Source organism: Salvelinus sp. IW2-2015, unplaced genomic scaffold (genome assembly GCF_002910315.2).
Source record: "Salvelinus sp. IW2-2015 unplaced genomic scaffold, ASM291031v2 Un_scaffold86, whole genome shotgun sequence".
Lineage (NCBI taxonomy): Eukaryota > Metazoa > Chordata > Actinopteri > Salmoniformes > Salmonidae > Salvelinus > Salvelinus sp. IW2-2015.
Genome location: NW_019942515.1, coordinates 414,693 through 431,222, shown reverse-complemented (window position 1 = coordinate 431,222; position 16,530 = coordinate 414,693). Strand labels below are relative to the sequence as shown.

Sequence of the window (16,530 nt, the reverse complement as noted above, 5' to 3'; positions counted from 1 at the left end):
AACATCTGTTCTTGGTCGTTTGGGGTGGGCCTCTACAGCACCTAAGGCTGAGGACAACAATAAGTACTATGAATTAAAATTCATGTTTTGCAGCTTTCTGTGAATCTGTGCACGTTATTGTGGTTGGCTTTGCAGCTGTAAAGGGTTTAATAACATATAGAATTCTTCTGTTTAATAAAAAGGTTGAGTTAAGGTTGAGTTACCCGGTCATTCTGTAAAGCGCCTTTAACAGATTGTTTATGTACTGGGAAAAATTAACATTGCGGCTGTTAACAGAGTAATTTCAGGCTAAAGAAAGACTGTGTCGAGCTCCATTAAAGTCCCAATAGTGAATGTCTTGAATGTTTAACTTCTCAACAAAACTACACTATTCATGAAATCTACGTGTTTACATTTTGTATTACCATTATCTGTCTTTTTGATTCGTGAGGATGAGAACCAATGTTCTGCAACCAACACAGACAGCAGTTATGTCATTTACCTCGCAACATTGGATAGCTGGTTTCCTGCTGTAGCAGAGTCAGCTGATGGGGACACAGCATTGCCCTCAGCCTCCATGGCTCTTCTTGATTTGAGCTCTCAAGCAGTTCAACGTGTGCCTGAATGAAGTGCAGGGCTTTGGCCAGCTGCTTCTCCAAATCTTTAAGAATAGGGACGTAGCCATGTAACACTCCCCCAGAACAAGTGCATCTGTAAGGAGAAAGTGACCAGTGCATACAATTACAACCAAAGATAACACCACAAATGTATTGGGTGACAGCTATGCTGAAAGTCCTTGAAAAGGGACTTACTCTTCATGACAACAGCTGGAAGGAAATCCCTAAACTCGTTAAGAATTAAAATCGATAGGTTTAGCTGTGCCTAAAAACAAAATAACAGAGAAAACATGGGGGATTAGTACATACAATGGAAATGTACATTGAATCAAAAACCTTCATTCTATTAACTATACTGAATGATCCCACAAAAGTGGTACAGTAACCATAGAAGCTTTTGGGCTATACCAACCTGTTTAGATTGGTTAGAAGTTCACTGATCTTCTTCCTAAGTTTGAAATGCTCAAGGCCTGGCAGAAGTTCATTCAGATCATCTCTTGTTAACTCTTGAATATCAATGTCCTCTTCAATTCCAGCTCCTGAAAACAAATATGATGTTATTAGGAAGAGAGTTGACAACAACGATGATACAATGCATAAAGCTCAGGGAGATAACTTACTTGCAAGGGTAGATGCTGCAACTGGTGAGAGGTCCCTGATTTGCTCTTCCAAACTCATTGTCCTTGCCTAGGAGGAAGAGATTGATAGGCTATTTATACTGTTCACAGGCTTACACAGCTGCTAACTGTATCATTGAATTGTATTTACCTGAAACATATTTGTATTGTCACACTAAGGAAACAGGATTTGATCCCCTCTGCTCTGACCACCTTCCTCTGCTCTGACCTGTCATTCGTATTTTGACCAAGTGGCAAAGTCTGAAATGAGACGACATACCTCTAGGTTTTCCTGCTCAGGGATCACTGGCTTCGTCTCTGACTAGTTCCCAGACCTCATCATCCTGCACCTGAGTTAAAATACACAGTACACATACAGGTCAGTGTGCATGAGGAGTATTACAACTACGTGTTATTTCCCTAGACGTTACTAATCTCAACTCAAGCTCACCTTTTCCCATTTGTATTAATTGGGACACAATGTTCCTCTTTATCTAAATTATCATAATGAATAAAGGTGAACTACCTTTTGCTGTATTTCTGGCCTGTCCAGAATCTTTCTAATTGCTTCTTCATTGCGTGGACACTTCAGTAGTCCTTCGCTCTCATGGAAGAGACAGTCCACTGTGAGTTTTACATCACCTCTGGTCACTAGTCTGCTACTGTCAGGTACAGTGTAGTCTGGATCGAAGTGTGATGCAGCACTACCAGGATGACAGGTTTACCAGCTGTCAAGAGAGAAACAAAATACATGTCAAATCAACGATAGAACTGGATGAGTACAGTGACAATTGCTAAAATAAATGTGACAAGCATTAAATTACTGTTGCAGAGGAGTCACATTTTGATAAGAATATAGTGCTGACTTAAAGGAGCACCAGTTGCTACATCCATTGGATTCTTTAATTATATATACAGTGCCTTCGAAAAATATTCAGAGACCTTGACTTTTTCCACATTTTTGTTACTACAGCCTTATTGTAAAATGTATTAAATACTTTTTTCCCTCAGCAACATCATCACAATACCCCATAATGACAAAAGTGAATACCCCATAATGACAAAAGCAAAAAAAAAGATTATTAGACATTTTTGTAAATGTACTAAAAATAGAAAACAGAAATACCTTATTTACATAATATATTCAGACCTTTTGCTATGAGACTCAGAATTTAGCTCAGATGCATCCTGTTTCCATTAATCATCTTGAGATTTTCTACAACTTGATTGGAGTCTACCTTTGATAAATTCAATTGATTGGACATGATTTGGAAAGGCACACACTTGTCTATGTAAGGTCCACAGTTGACCATGCATGTCAGCGCAAAACCAAGCCATGAGGTCGAAGGAATTTCCGTAGAGCTCCAAGACAGGATTGTGTCGAGGCACAGATTTGGGAAGGGAACCAAAACATGTCTGCAGCATTGAAGGTCCCCAAGAACACAGTGCCTCCATCATTCTTAAATTGAAGAAGTTTGGAACCACCAAGACTCTGTAAGGACTGCTTGTGTATTTCTGTAGGCCTTATGTATGAGAGTCACTGCATTATGTGGTGGCAGTCTTCTTTGTGAACAGTTCGTAAGATCTGTGATTCGTCATGTAAGTTGAGAGGGGTGTATCTTGGCTATAAAAGATCTTTGTACTTTTCTGTTGGTACTCTCAACGTTTCATTAGAAATAGTGAATTGTTGAAGGTCAAATGCTATTGCAAAGCTTCTTATTATTAAAGATGTAGTTTAAGTATAACTCTGACTGGTTGTTAGTTTGTAACTCTCCTCATTTGGTAAAGCAGAAAATATGCCACCACATTTGGCGACGGGATGGGAGTGAATCTTCACTCGGTGACCGCTCCTGAAGATCTGGGCAAATCGTGCACAAGGGATCCCTCAAACTTGGGATCTCAGGGAAACCACACGAAGCAGATGGACCCACCTTTGATCTGAGAGGCGCGAGCCGAGTGGATACCACATCTCAAACTTAGTTTTTTTAAAGAAAGAGGTGAGCGAACCACACTTGAAGTCGGGTTTTAAATAAGCCTCTGTTACGTAGGCTCTGAGTGTGTATTCCTTGTGAGGAGGGCACCTTGGAGGCGTAAGCAGGGCCGAGTCAGAGGAGAGTAATCTGAGAGTTTGCGGACTCAAAGATACTCTGCTACTGGTCGGTTGTGGCGACCTAGAGCCGTCCTGACACTGAATTGATCACAGTGAGATTGGTGCGGTCTGTGGGGGACGGGCCAGGGTGACTGTGCGTTCTGTATGAAACACGGTACTTGGTGAAGCCCTATTGGAAGAAGGACCTCGTTCTGAAAGTGTCTGTGTGACTGTCTAAGTGACCCTCAGAGGTGGTGAATTCCAATTATTTTAAATGTGCTAGCCAGTATGCCCTGGGTTACTCTGTGTGAGTATTTTGTTTTGGGACCACTATGTAATATTTTGATTACATTATTGTAACGCTCGTCGTTAGGAAAAGAGAGGAGGACCAAATCGCAGCATGGTATGTATCCATATTTATTTGAATACTCTTCAATACGAACAAAACAAAAACAGAACGAAACCAACGACGCTACAATCTGAACTAGTGAACATATAAAAAACATTGAACGCACGAACGGAACAATCACCCACAAACAAACAGTGAAAACAGCTTACCTTAATATGGTTCCCAATGAGAGACAACGTAAAACACCTGCCTCTGATTGAGAACCATATCAGGCCAATAAGACACACCTAAACCAATGAAACACAAAACATAGAATATACCCACCCAGCTCACGTCCTGACCAACTAAACAAAGACTAAACAAAGAAAAAAGGTCAGGAACGTGACAATTATGGGTTTCCCTGTACATATAGACAGGGTGTGAAATCCTGTGTGGTAATCTTTGTAGGAGCGTTCTGTGTGAGCGCGGTAGGTTGACTCTGTGTGGGTAACCTTTTAATTATGTTCTGATGTTCTGTGTGGACATCTGACCAGTTCTGTGTGAACATCTGACCAATCCTGTGTGGGTGATTCTTAAAGTTCTGTGTGAGTAACTAAGAATTTCTTACGTTTTATATGAAAACATGATATGAAAACATGATCAATTATATGTGTGTATAATCGATTACTAGTGATAACGATGAAAGTAATCCTGAGAATATAATTAGATACAACTTAAACCACCCATTCGTAGACGTACGTAGGTTTTGAGTTGGTATCTTTAATGGATAATTTGATAAAGACGAGTTCTAATCTCGTTCCTGGTACTACATAGTACAAAAACACCAACTCAATCCAATGGCATATATCAATTATCAACTCTAGATACTCCCATCTCAAGTAAGCCCCCTCTTGACTCCACTCCTGGACAAGCTCACTGAGGGGAGTGAGCCTCTAGGTCATACACTGTCCCAGGATAAGTGTAAAATCAGAGAGGACATACAATTTTCCAGACACTGCCATACACCTCCCCCCAATGGAAAAGGAGGGGTGACTGCGCGCACAGACATTGTGGAGACAAGTAATTGTTTCCCCATTAATCATGCCATCCCTTCACATGGTTTAAGAATAGGTAAAGACACATTCACATATGAAGACAAGTTTCCATTCTGTTCTCTTCCCTTCTCGATATTCTGCATAGCACCAGGGACATGTGAAAGACAAGCCTGACCTCTCCCCTCTTTGGCCCCAAGTGAAAATAAAACATCTTAATTATCTATGTTACCCAACTAATTCTGATTAATCCGCCACAATTATAATTTGTTTTACACTGCAGAAGTCCCACAGAGTCATGGAAGAGAACATTAACTTTCTCCACTACGTTTTTGTAGTGAGATGCAGTCTCTGGCTTGTGACAAAGCAGTTACTGTTAATTCATATGCCTTGCAACCATGATATATTACAGTAGTCCTAAAGGATTAGACAATAAGAAGACACAGTGGCAGAATACATTTCAACCACACCTTTGTTTTATCACAAAACCGGATAGCAACCTCTTTCTGGTGAAGTCCATGACTCATATTTTATGTAACAGACAGTTACATGACCTACAGCATTTAAGGAAGTTAATGTTTCCGACAAATTCTTCGCACAACTTAACAACTTGTCACGATCGTCTTGAGTGGAAGAAGTGGACCAAGGCGCAGCGTGTGGAAAATACATTCTCTTTTATTTGAGAATAAAGAAAAACACGAAACGAACACTATTAGAAACCTAAACAAAACAACAAACGATCGTGACGCTATAAACGTAAGTGCACACACAAGCTACAAACGTACAACATAGACAATTACCCACAAAACCCAACTGCCTATGACTGCCTTAAATATGGCTCTCAATCAGAGACAATAAACCACAGCTGCCTCTAATTGAGAACCAATCTAGGCAGCCATAGACATACAAAACACCTAGACAAGACACTGACCCATTAAACGTACAAACCCCTAGACAAATCAAAACACATACATTCCCCATGTCACACCCTGACCTAACTAAAATAATAATGAAAACAAAGATAACTAAGGCCAGGGTGTGACACAACTATTGATTTAGAACTACAGAGAGTTACCGCAAGTCGCAAAGAAAACAGGAGCTGCCTCCACTATTGCAGCACTATTTAAACTAAAACATTTAAACATCATCAAAACAGCTCTGCGTAGTCTAATACAGTGACAACTAAAAGATACCAAAAACGATTTATTCCAATCAACATAAGCTAAATATGATGTGGCTGTCCATGGTTCTGATTTCTGTGTGCACGTGTGTGTGTGTGTGTGCGCGCATTCGTGCAAGTAGAAAAAACATGTTGACTCACACTACTTGTAGAGAAACACCAATGCTATCCTCTCTTTCATTTTGATGAAACAGTCTATCACCCTGTCATACAGCACATGCTTTTTTTTTTTTTGGCCTAGGCTACCTGGCAAAAATGCTTGCTCGCCTAACTTTCATTCATGGATAGCGTTAGCTAGTTAACATTAGCCTTCTACATCTAGCTACTGTACATATTGAACTTCCATCCCCTCAGGCAAGGGGCACAATATTGTATGAATTAATGGTTGGATCAGAATCGCATTATAATCATTGGCTAGTACGGAGAATTAAGAAAAACCACAAGTCCAAATCCATATATCCATCCATGGCTAATTTAGTAAAAGGACAATTTTAGCTTGCAAGCTAGCTAGCCACTGGAGGACAACAGCACAACAAGATGCAACAATTCAACTTGTTTCTGTTAATGATGTATGCTCTCAAAGCGATTTGATAAGAGAGACGCTAAATCCAAGCTTGCTTCCCTTGACACTTTTTTTCCCGCCACAACCATTCACAGTTGAGCTCGCTTAGTTTAGCTGAACACTGATTGGCACATTTTTTAATACTTTTTTTTGTTAAGGGAGGCCAAATGCTCGCTGGCTTCCCTTGCATTCAATGCTACGGGCAGCAACAATGTCATACTCGTTTGGACCAGACAGTATCAGAGAGATGGCCAACAGAGACAGAGGGGTGCGTTTTGCTCGCTCGGATGCTTTCTCCTGTGAGATGCATTCAGCCTCTTGCGAATTGAAGGAAAATTACGAAAAAATATTAATTATTTTATACATTTATTTTATTTTGGGAAAGCCTGGCTTCCCTTGGCGTCCATGAATACACGCCACTGTGAATTAACAGGTTATAGAGCAAACAACGCAATTATCACAACACAGATTGTAATATTGCATTTTTTCTGGCCTCCCCAGTGATTTTACCCACGCACCACTACTGGTGACACCCATAACCTAAGAGGGCTTCAGCAGGTTGGGTGTCGCCGGCAACGGTGACTGCGCGACATCAGACGCTGTGCGGGGCTACTGTCCATCCCCTCTGTGGGCATGTTGCACCACTGCCGTATAGCTGACCATACGTCCATACCGTCTAGCAAGGCCCTCTTGCATAAGTCTTTCACTCTGGCTGTTGGATGGTGAGGGGATGAGATGACATGAATGAATCCACACTCTGTCATTTTAAAAAATCTGGCTGAATCATAGCACCCCCCCATTCTCCGTGATTACACAGTCTGGTTGTCCATGACTGGCACACTGGACTTTGCAGAATGTGACGACCATGTCAGCTGACACATCTGGCTTCACCTCCCAGTAATCTGCGTAATGATCAATCATAATCAGGAATTACTTTCCTATATACGCAAAAAGGTCCATGCTCACTGTTTGCCATGGGCACTCTGGGATGTCATGTGAAATCATTGATTCGTTTTGCTGTGCTCGTGCATATTCATTACAGGCTGAGCAGTTGGATACATGTCCTTGATTTCCCCTCTCATGTTTGGCCAGGAAAGTGTGTCCCTTGCCTGTCTATAGCGAGCCTCCCCGCCAATGTGGCTTGCATTTATGCGGCTCAGCATTTCCGCCCTCAGTCCCTTAGAATAATAACGCATTTTCCGCTGTACAGCACGTTGATTTAATCGCAGAAGGACCAATAGTCTCTTACACTCAAAGATGTGTCCTCTTTCACAGCTGACCATCCTGAAAGAACTACTGACATCAAGTCTTGTAAATCCTCACCCACCTCTGTGAACTAAAAGATCTGGCGGAACCTGTGGTTTGTAACATTGCAATGCTGTGCCTGCTCACAGTGTGCTGTGTGTGTGGTGCATCTGTCCTCCTGGCTTGTGTTGTTGCTCTGCTCAGAGAGTCGCTGATGTACATTTCCGGCCCAGGCTTTTAGGTGACACCCAGGTTGTAGTTTTGCAGCTGCATTAACATACCTTGGAAAGACTTAGGGGCACAGAGGAGCAGCTTCTTGAAGATCAACGGCTTACGGTTTGTCTCAACTGTTATTAACTCTCAACTCAGACAGCTTTGGCAGGAACTTGGCCAGGTATGTCACAAAGCCAATGAAATGCTGTTCTGCCTTGGCATCAGTGGGCGTCGGTATCTCCAGTTCAGCCCCGGTCATCTCTGCGTCTATTTTCAGTCCCTCAGAGGAAAGTATGTGTCCATGAAACAGAACTGCTTTCAGCTTGAACTGCACCTTGTTTAATTTTCACATAAAACCGGATAGCAAGCGCTCTTTCTGGTGAAGTACATGACTCGATCATTTTATGTAACAGACGTTACATGACCTAACAGCATTTAAGCGAAGTTAAGTTTCCGACAAATTCTTCGCACAACTTAACAATGTCACGAGTGCTTTGAGTGGAAGAAGTGGAACAACGCAGCGGTGGAAAATACATTCTCTTTTATTTGAGAATAAAGAAAAACACGAAAATTCAAACAACTAATTAGAAGACTAAATACAAAACAACCAAAGGATCGTGACGCTATAAACGTAAGTGCACAACACAATGCTACAAACGTACAACATAGACATTACCCACAAAACCCAACTGCCTATGAACTTGCCTTAAATATGGTCTCAATCAGTAGACAAGTAACCCAGCGCCTCTAATTGAGAACAATCTAGGCAAGACTATAGACATACAAACACCTAGACAATCACTTGCGCGCGGCCATTAAACTACAAACCTAGACAAACGAAAAAACCCGCCCCCAAAGGTGCGGACTCCGACGGCACAACCTGTAACATTGAAGGGAGGGTTTCCGGGTGGGCCTTTTATTGTGGGAAGGCGGCTCGGGTGCGGGACGTGGCCTCCCATCATCCCCAATTGTCAATACTCTCCCGCTTGGTGGCTCTGGTAGATCCTCTGGCTGACTGGCGGCTTTTGGAAGATCCGGATGGCTGCGACTTCTGGCTGTCTCATGGCTGCTGGCGTCTGGCTGCTCATGGCTGGCTGGCGACTCTGGCCTGGCTATGGCTGCGGCGCTCTTTGTTCTCATCGGTGGCTGACGGCTCTGGGCTTGTCATGGTGGCTGCCGGCTCTGGCTGCTTCATGGCTGGCGGAGAGTCTGGCTGCTCATGGCTGGCGGACCGGCTCTGGGCTGATCTGTTATGGCGGACGGCTCTGGCTGATCTGTTGGCGGACGGCTCCTGGCACTGATCCTGTCTCGTGGCGGCACGGCTTCTCTGGCTGATCCCTGTCGGCGGACGGCTCTGGCTGTCCTGTCGTTGCGGACGGCTAACTCGGCCTCGCATCTGGTCTGGCGGACCGCCCGCCCTCTGGCTGATCCTGTCTGCTGGCGGACGGCTTCTGGGCTGTCTTGTCTGGCGGAGGACGGCTCTGGCTGTCTATGTCTGCGACGGCTCTGGGCTGTATTCCTGTCTGGCGGACTACGGCTCTAAGCGGCTCGGGGACAGACGGGGCAGCTCTGACGGCTCGGGACAGAAAAGAAAACCGGGGGGCCCCCCCCCCCAAAAGGCAAAAAGGCTCTACGTGCTTTGGCAGAAGACGGGCAGCTCAGACGGTGCTTGGCAGACGGGCAGCTCAGACGTGCTTGGAGACGGGCAGCTCGACGGTGCCTTGGCAGACGGGGCAGACGGGGTGCTTTGGCAGACGGTGAGCTTCAGAGTACGGGTGCTTGCAGACGGGCAGCTCAGACTGGTGTTGGCAGACGGGCAGTCTCAGACGTGGCTTGGCAACGGGCAGCTCAGACGTGCTTGGCAGACGGGCAGCTCTGAACGGGCTTGCAAGACGGGCAGCTCTGGCCGGCTGACGGCACACTGTAGCTGTGGGTGGTCCGGACTGGATGCCGGGCTAAGGGACACGCACCTTCAGGCTAGTACGGGGAAAAGGAACAGGGCATTACTGGACCCTGGAGAACGCACATTAGGCCTAGTGGTGTGCGGCACTAGGTGGTACCGGGTTGGGGACTCGCATCTAGGGCTTAGTGCGGTGGAGGGGGGGAGGGAGAAGGAACAGGGCAAATACTGGACACTGGAGACGCAGCATTAGGCCTAGTGCGTGGTGCCGGACTGGTGTACCGGGCTGGGGACAGCGCCATCTCCGGGCTGAGTGCGGGGACAGCAACAGGAGCACAGGACTCTGGGGACACTTACAGGAGGCTTGGGTGGCGTGGTCAGAACGGTGTACGCCGGGGCTGGAAGACACGCACCAGTAGGGCTAGTACTGGATGGAGGAACAGGGCTCTGGAGACGCATAGGAAGCTTGGTGCGTGGTGCCAGAACTGGTGAGACCGCCGGTGCTGGAGAGCCCGCACACACAGGGTTAAGTGCGTGGAGGAGGAACAGGCTCTGGAGACGCACCAGGAATGCCTGTGGGTGCGTGGTGTAGGCACTGGATAGGTACTGGGACTGGGCGGCGGAGGTGGCGCCGGAATACGCGGGACGCGTGGCAGGCGTCTGGCTCCTTCGAGCACTGAGCCATGCACCAAAGCAAAATAAGCCAACTGGGGTCTTCTTTGTATGCTCCCGTCTTGCCGCAGACGCAGTGCGGGGACGGTGGAATATTGCCGCCACCGGGCTATGTAGGCGAAGCCGGGGGACAGTGCCATGGCGTAATGGGGGCTGGTGCCATTGTATGCCGGCGCCGAGGGGACGCACTGGAAGACCAGACGCGTGAGCCCGGCTTCAATGGCACCGTGTCTCAATGCCACATCTAGCCTGGAGTGCGGGAGGGTGGAATAACCCGCACGGCTAATGAAACACGTACAGGAGAGGACACACCATGGCGCTCTTACTGCGTACAGCGGTGTCTGCGCCGTACTCTCCGCTCCTCCAGGGTAAGTCAGGGCTACTCTGCTGCGCAGGTCTCCCTACTGACTTCGCCACACTCCTTCTTAGCCTCCCCCCCAATATTTTTCTGGGGCTGACTCACAGGCTTCCCTACGCGAGCTCGGACTACCGGCTCGGGTAGGGCTCGTCGGCTCTCAATCGCCGGTATCCCTCCTCGCACTGCGCAGAGAATCGCCAGGCGGGGCTCGGTCATTCTCCCTGGGTCAGTCGCCCACCTGTGATGACTCCTCCACGTAGTGGTAGGTTGCAGTCTTTGCTCCTGTTTCCCGCTACGGCGCGAGCTCTCATACCGCGGCTCTCGGCTTAGCTGCCTCAGCTCTTTCACGAGGGCGGCGATATTCTCCATGGTGACGGCCAAGGTCCCTTTCCATCCAATAATTCTTCTCCATGTCCGCATGAGATCCTCTTATGCGCATGGCTCCCTTGCTAGCTTTACACCTCTTGGTCCTTATGGTGGGAATTTCTGGTCACGATTGTCCTTGATGGAAGAGACTGGAACCAAGCGGCAGCGTGTGGAAAAACATTCTCATTTTATTTGGAAGAATAAAGAAAAACCAAAACGAACGACTAATTAGAAACCTAAACAAAAAGCAACACGCGTGGGCTGAGCTATAACGTAAGTGCAACACACAAAGCTACAAACGTACAACAAGACATTACCACAACGCCAACTTGCCTATGACCTGCTTAAAATAGGCTCTCATCAGACAATAAACCACAAGCTGCCTCTATGAGAATACACATTAGGCAGCCCATAGACAACAAAACACTAGACAAGACCAACTGCCATTAAACGTACAAGACCCTAGACAATCAAAAACAATACATTCCATGTCAGCACCCGCATCCCCTAACTAAAATAATAATGAAACAAAGATAATAAGGCCCCACTACCAGTGGTAATTGGAGAAGCATATGTTATTCCAGTTGCTCCTGAAGTATGAGGTGGGGTGTCCTTGAAGTTTTGCCTGTTCTGCCCACCAGTGGTAAGTGGCACATCTKTTCTTGGTCGTTTGGGGTGGGCCTCTACAGCRCCTAAGGCTGAGGACAACATAAAGTACTATGAATTAAAATCCAGTGTTTTCTGTGCAAGTCATGGTGGTTGGCTTTGYCAGCTGTAAAAKGGTTTAATAACATTATAGAATTCTTATGTTAAAAAATGTGAAAAATGCGAAAAATGCGAAAAATGTGCACTATTGTCTGATACCCCAACACCAACAGTATAATATTGTGTGCGTCCAAAGTCCATAGCCTATTGCTTTTGGTTGGTCGTGGCAGACAGCCACTAGGCAGATGAACAGCGGGTATCATGGTCGCAAGGCATATAAATTAACAGTAGCGGTGTGTGCGTAAAATTACTGGGGAAGCCAAAGCCATATTACATCCTACACTGTATGTGCTGTGATAATTGCGTTGTTTGCTGTTAATTCATATGCCTTGCAACCATGATATATTACAGTAGTCCTAAAGGATTAGACAATAAGAAGACACAGTGGCAGAATACATTTCAACCACNCAATATGTAACGAATTGCAAAACGTAATATGTGTTCTGAATTTGCAAATCACATGATATGTTATGAATTCTAGCTTGGTGGATAACGTTAGCTAGTTGGCTAACGTTAGCTAGGCTAGGGGTTAAGGTTAGGGTTAAATATAGGAGTCAGCTTAAAGGGTTAAGGTTAGGATAAGGGTTAAGGTTATGGTTAGGAGACAGGTTAGCTAACATGCTAAAAGGTAGTAAGTAGTTGAAAAGTTGCTAAAATACTAAAGCTGTCCCTGATGAGATTTGAACGTGCAACCTTTGAGTTGCTAAACATTTGACTTATACACCCACCCCGATAAACCACCCTCAGTAACCATCTGTTTTACGTAACCATACCAAACATATACTAATTTGAGTATCTTGGATTTACATTTACTATGTTACGTCTACTCTATATCTCCTGGCACAGACTTTACTGGACTATTGAACAAATCGTGATATTAGCTTAGCAGCTATTTGGGACACTGCTCCACTTTGTTTAGCTCGGCTGGAAATGTGACAGTCATTAGTCCTAAGTGCTCACATGTAAAACCAGAGAGTAGTGGGTTTAAGTCCGACTAAACAACTTCAAAGACTAGCTTGTGCTTAACCCCCTTAATGACAGTCTGTGTGATTTCAACCCATTGATCAAATTAGCTCTCCTGAGTACAGCTTCAGTTGTGTGTTGCTTGTCTGTAATGGGGTATTTGGTGATATTCTCTTTCACTCTCCTACTCATTACATGTTGCACCTGTATCAAACTGGCATTATTGTCTTTTATTATTCTGTTTTAGCTGCACAAACCATTTCTGGCCCTGAGAGTGAGCTGTAATGATGCAGACCAGTTCCTCTCTGTCAGAGCATCCCTCTCTCTATATATATATACAGTTTTTCTCAATTGCTCAAACACAATCTCTTAAACCTTGCTCCATTTCCTGAAAACATTAAACACAAAACCTCATCTTCAAGCACTATTTACATAACCTCTGACTCCTCTCGCAAAATGAAACATTCGCCTCAAAACAGTTTTACCTGTGTTCAAAATCAAACACTGCATAAACAAAGCGATCAAAATGATATACACTCTCAAGCAGTCAGTAAACAATACACTGAAAAATAGAAAACACATTTGTTCAAAACACACAATTCTCAGGGAGAAGTACATTTTTAATGTAAAAAAATTTTTCCGTCATTGTCTTTTGATGAACGAAAACATGTTCTATCATAGTAGCTCAAAATTTATCAGAAATTACTACTCTGCTTTGCTCTTTGCAATTTTGTTTTTTGTTCTTCCTCCTCCTTGTACCCCTATTTTTACAGTACTGTACCCTGCATCTCACAAACTTGTCCGTTGTCTCTGTGATACTGTAATTAAAAAATCAAAGGAGTAAACATGTGATCAATGTGCTTCTTCTTGTCTTTGGGTTGGGTCAGGCCAGAGCACTTCGTCGACATCACAAGCAATATTGTCCCTCCTGAGGCAACGGGGGAAGAAGCCTCTTGTGTGCCGTATCCAGCCCTGACATGATTCCTCACCTATATCACCACAGGCTAAATCCATGGCTTGCAGCAGATTTGCTCTGGTGTAGGGTTGTCTATCATACACTTGCCATCTCCAAGAGGAGAATAACTCCTCAATCGGATTCAGGAAAGGCGAGTATGGAGGGAGGTACAAGTTCATAAACTGCCCATTGATGTTAAACCATTCCCTTACCTGAGCAGCTCGGTGGAAACTGACATTGTCCCACACTATCNACGTAGCCATGTAACACTCCCCCAGGAACAAGTGCATCTGTAAGGAGAAAGTGACCARTGCATACAATTACAACCAAAGATACACCACAAATGTATTGGGTGACAGCTATGTTGAAAGTCCTTGAAAAGGGACTTACTCTTCATGACAACAGCTGGAAGGAATTCCCTAAACTCGTTAAGAATTAAATCAATAGGTTTAGCTGTGTCCTAAGAAACAAAAATAACAGAAAACGGGGGGGGGGGATTAGTACATACAATGGAAATKTACATTGAATCAAAAACCTTCATTCTATTAACTATACTGAATGATCCCACAAAGTGGTACAGTAACCATAGAAGCTTTTGGGGCTATACCAACCTGTTTAGATTGGGTTAGAAGTTCACTGATCTTCTTCCTAAGTTTGAAATGCTCAAGGCCTGGCAGAAGTTCATTCAGATCATCTCTTGTTAACTCTTGAATATCAATGTCCTCTTCAATTCCAGCTCCTGAAAACAAATATGATGTTATTAGGAAGAGAGTTGACAACAACTGATGATACAATGCATAAAGCTCAGGGAGATAACTTACTTGCAAGGGCAAATGCTGCAACTGGTGAGAGGYCCCTGATTTGCTCTTCCAAACTCATTGTCCTTGCCTAGGAGGAAGAGATTGATAGGCTATTTATTACTGTTCACAGGCTTACACAGCTGCTAACTGTATCATTGAATTGTATTTACCTGAAACATATTTGTATTGTCACACTAAGGAAACAGGATTTGATCCCCTCTGCTCTGACCACCTTCCTCTGCTCTGACCTGTCATTCGTATTTTGACCAAGTGGCAAAGTCTGAAATGAGACGACATACCTCTAGGTTTTCCTGCTCAGGGGCATCACTGGCTTCKTCTCTGACTAGTTCCCAGACCTCATCATCCTGCACCTGAGTTAAAATACACAGTACACATACAGGTCAGTGTGCATGAGGAGTATTACAACTACGTGTTATTTCCCTAGACGTTACTAATCTCAACTCAAGCTCACCTTTTCCCATTTGTATTAATTGGGGACACAATGTTCCTCTTTATCTAAATTATCATATTGAATAAAGGTGAACTACCTTTGGCTGTATTTCTGGCCTGTCCAGAATCTTTCTAATTGCTTCTTCATTGCGTGGACACTTCAGTAGTCCTTCGCTCTCATGGAAGAGACAGTCCACTGTGAGTTTTACATCACCTCTGGTCACTAGTCTGCTACTGTCAGGTACAGTGTAGTCTGGATCGAAGGTGTGATGCAGCACTACCAGGATGACAGGTTTACCAGCTGTCAAGAGAGAAACAAAATACATGTCAACATCAACGATAGAACTGGATGAGTACAGTGACAATTGCTAAATATAATGTGACAAGCATAAATTACTGTTGCAGAGGAGTCACATTTTGATAAGAATATAGTGCTGAACTTAAAGGAGCAATCTGCAGTTGCTACATCCATTGGATTTCTAAATTAATTATATACAGTGCCTTCGAAAAAATATTCAGAGACCTTGACTTTTTCCACATTTTGTTACGTTACAGCCTTATTGTAAAATGTATTAAATACTTTTTTTCCCTCAGCAATCTACACACAATACCCCATAATGACAAAAGTGAATACCCCATAATGACAAAAGCAAAAACAGATTATTAGACATTTTTGTAAATGTACTAAAAATAGAAAACAGAAATACCTTATTTACATAATTATTCAGACCCTTTGCTATGAGACTCAGAATTTAGCTCAGATGCATCCTGTTTCCATTAATCATCCTTGAGATGTTTCTACAACTTGATTGGAGTCTACCTTGGATAAATTCAATTGATTGGACATGATTTGGAAAGGCACACACTTGTCTATGTAAGGTCCCACAGTTGACCATGCATGTCAGCGCAAAACCAAGCCATGAGGTCGAAGGAATTGTCCGTAGAGCTCCAAGACAGGATTGTGTCGAGGCACAGATTTGGGGAAGGGAACCAAAACATGTCTGCAGCATTGAAGGTCCCCAAGAACACAGTGGCCTCCATCATTCTTAAATTGAAGAAGTTTGGAACCACCAAGACTCTGTAAGGACTGCTGTTGTATTTCTGTAAGGCCTTATGTATGAGAGTCACTGCATTATGTGGTGGCAGTCTTTCTTTGTGAACAGTTCGTAAGATCTGTGATTCGTCATGTAAGTTGAGAGGGGTGTATCTTGGCTATAAAAGATCTTTGTACTTTTCTGTTGGTACTCTCAACGTTTCATTAGAAATAGTGAATTGTTGAAGGTCAAATGCTATTGCAAAGCTTCTTATTATTAAAGATGTAGTTTAAGTATAACTCTGACTGGTGTGTAGTTTGTAACTCTCCTCATTTGGTAAAGCAGAAATATGCCACCACATTTGGCGACGGGGATGGGAAGTGAA

The 16,530-nt window shown here is 44.1% G+C and overlaps 1 protein-coding gene and 1 long non-coding RNA gene across 2 annotated transcripts; both read right to left on the bottom strand.

Moving 5' to 3' along the window:
• Positions 1-1,025: 1,025 nt before the first annotated feature.
• Positions 1,026-1,665, bottom strand: LOC112068137 (uncharacterized). The gene is made up of 3 exons (XR_002893521.2): positions 1,494-1,665; positions 1,217-1,283; positions 1,026-1,135 (listed from the first exon to the last, which is right to left on the bottom strand). It is a non-coding gene; the product is annotated as an uncharacterized lncRNA (long non-coding RNA).
• Positions 1,666-12,832: 11,167 nt separating this feature from the next.
• On the bottom strand, positions 12,833-15,626 carry LOC139023885 (uncharacterized). Its single transcript, XM_070438035.1, has 7 exons — positions 15,210-15,626; positions 14,961-15,032; positions 14,683-14,749; positions 14,473-14,600; positions 14,252-14,321; positions 14,074-14,151; positions 12,833-12,867 (listed from the first exon to the last, which is right to left on the bottom strand). The coding sequence occupies exons 1-7, from the start codon at positions 15,435-15,437 to the stop codon at positions 12,833-12,835; spliced, it is 678 nt and encodes a 225-aa protein (XP_070294136.1). The 5' UTR covers positions 15,438-15,626.
• Between the last annotated feature and the right edge of the window lie 904 nt (positions 15,627-16,530).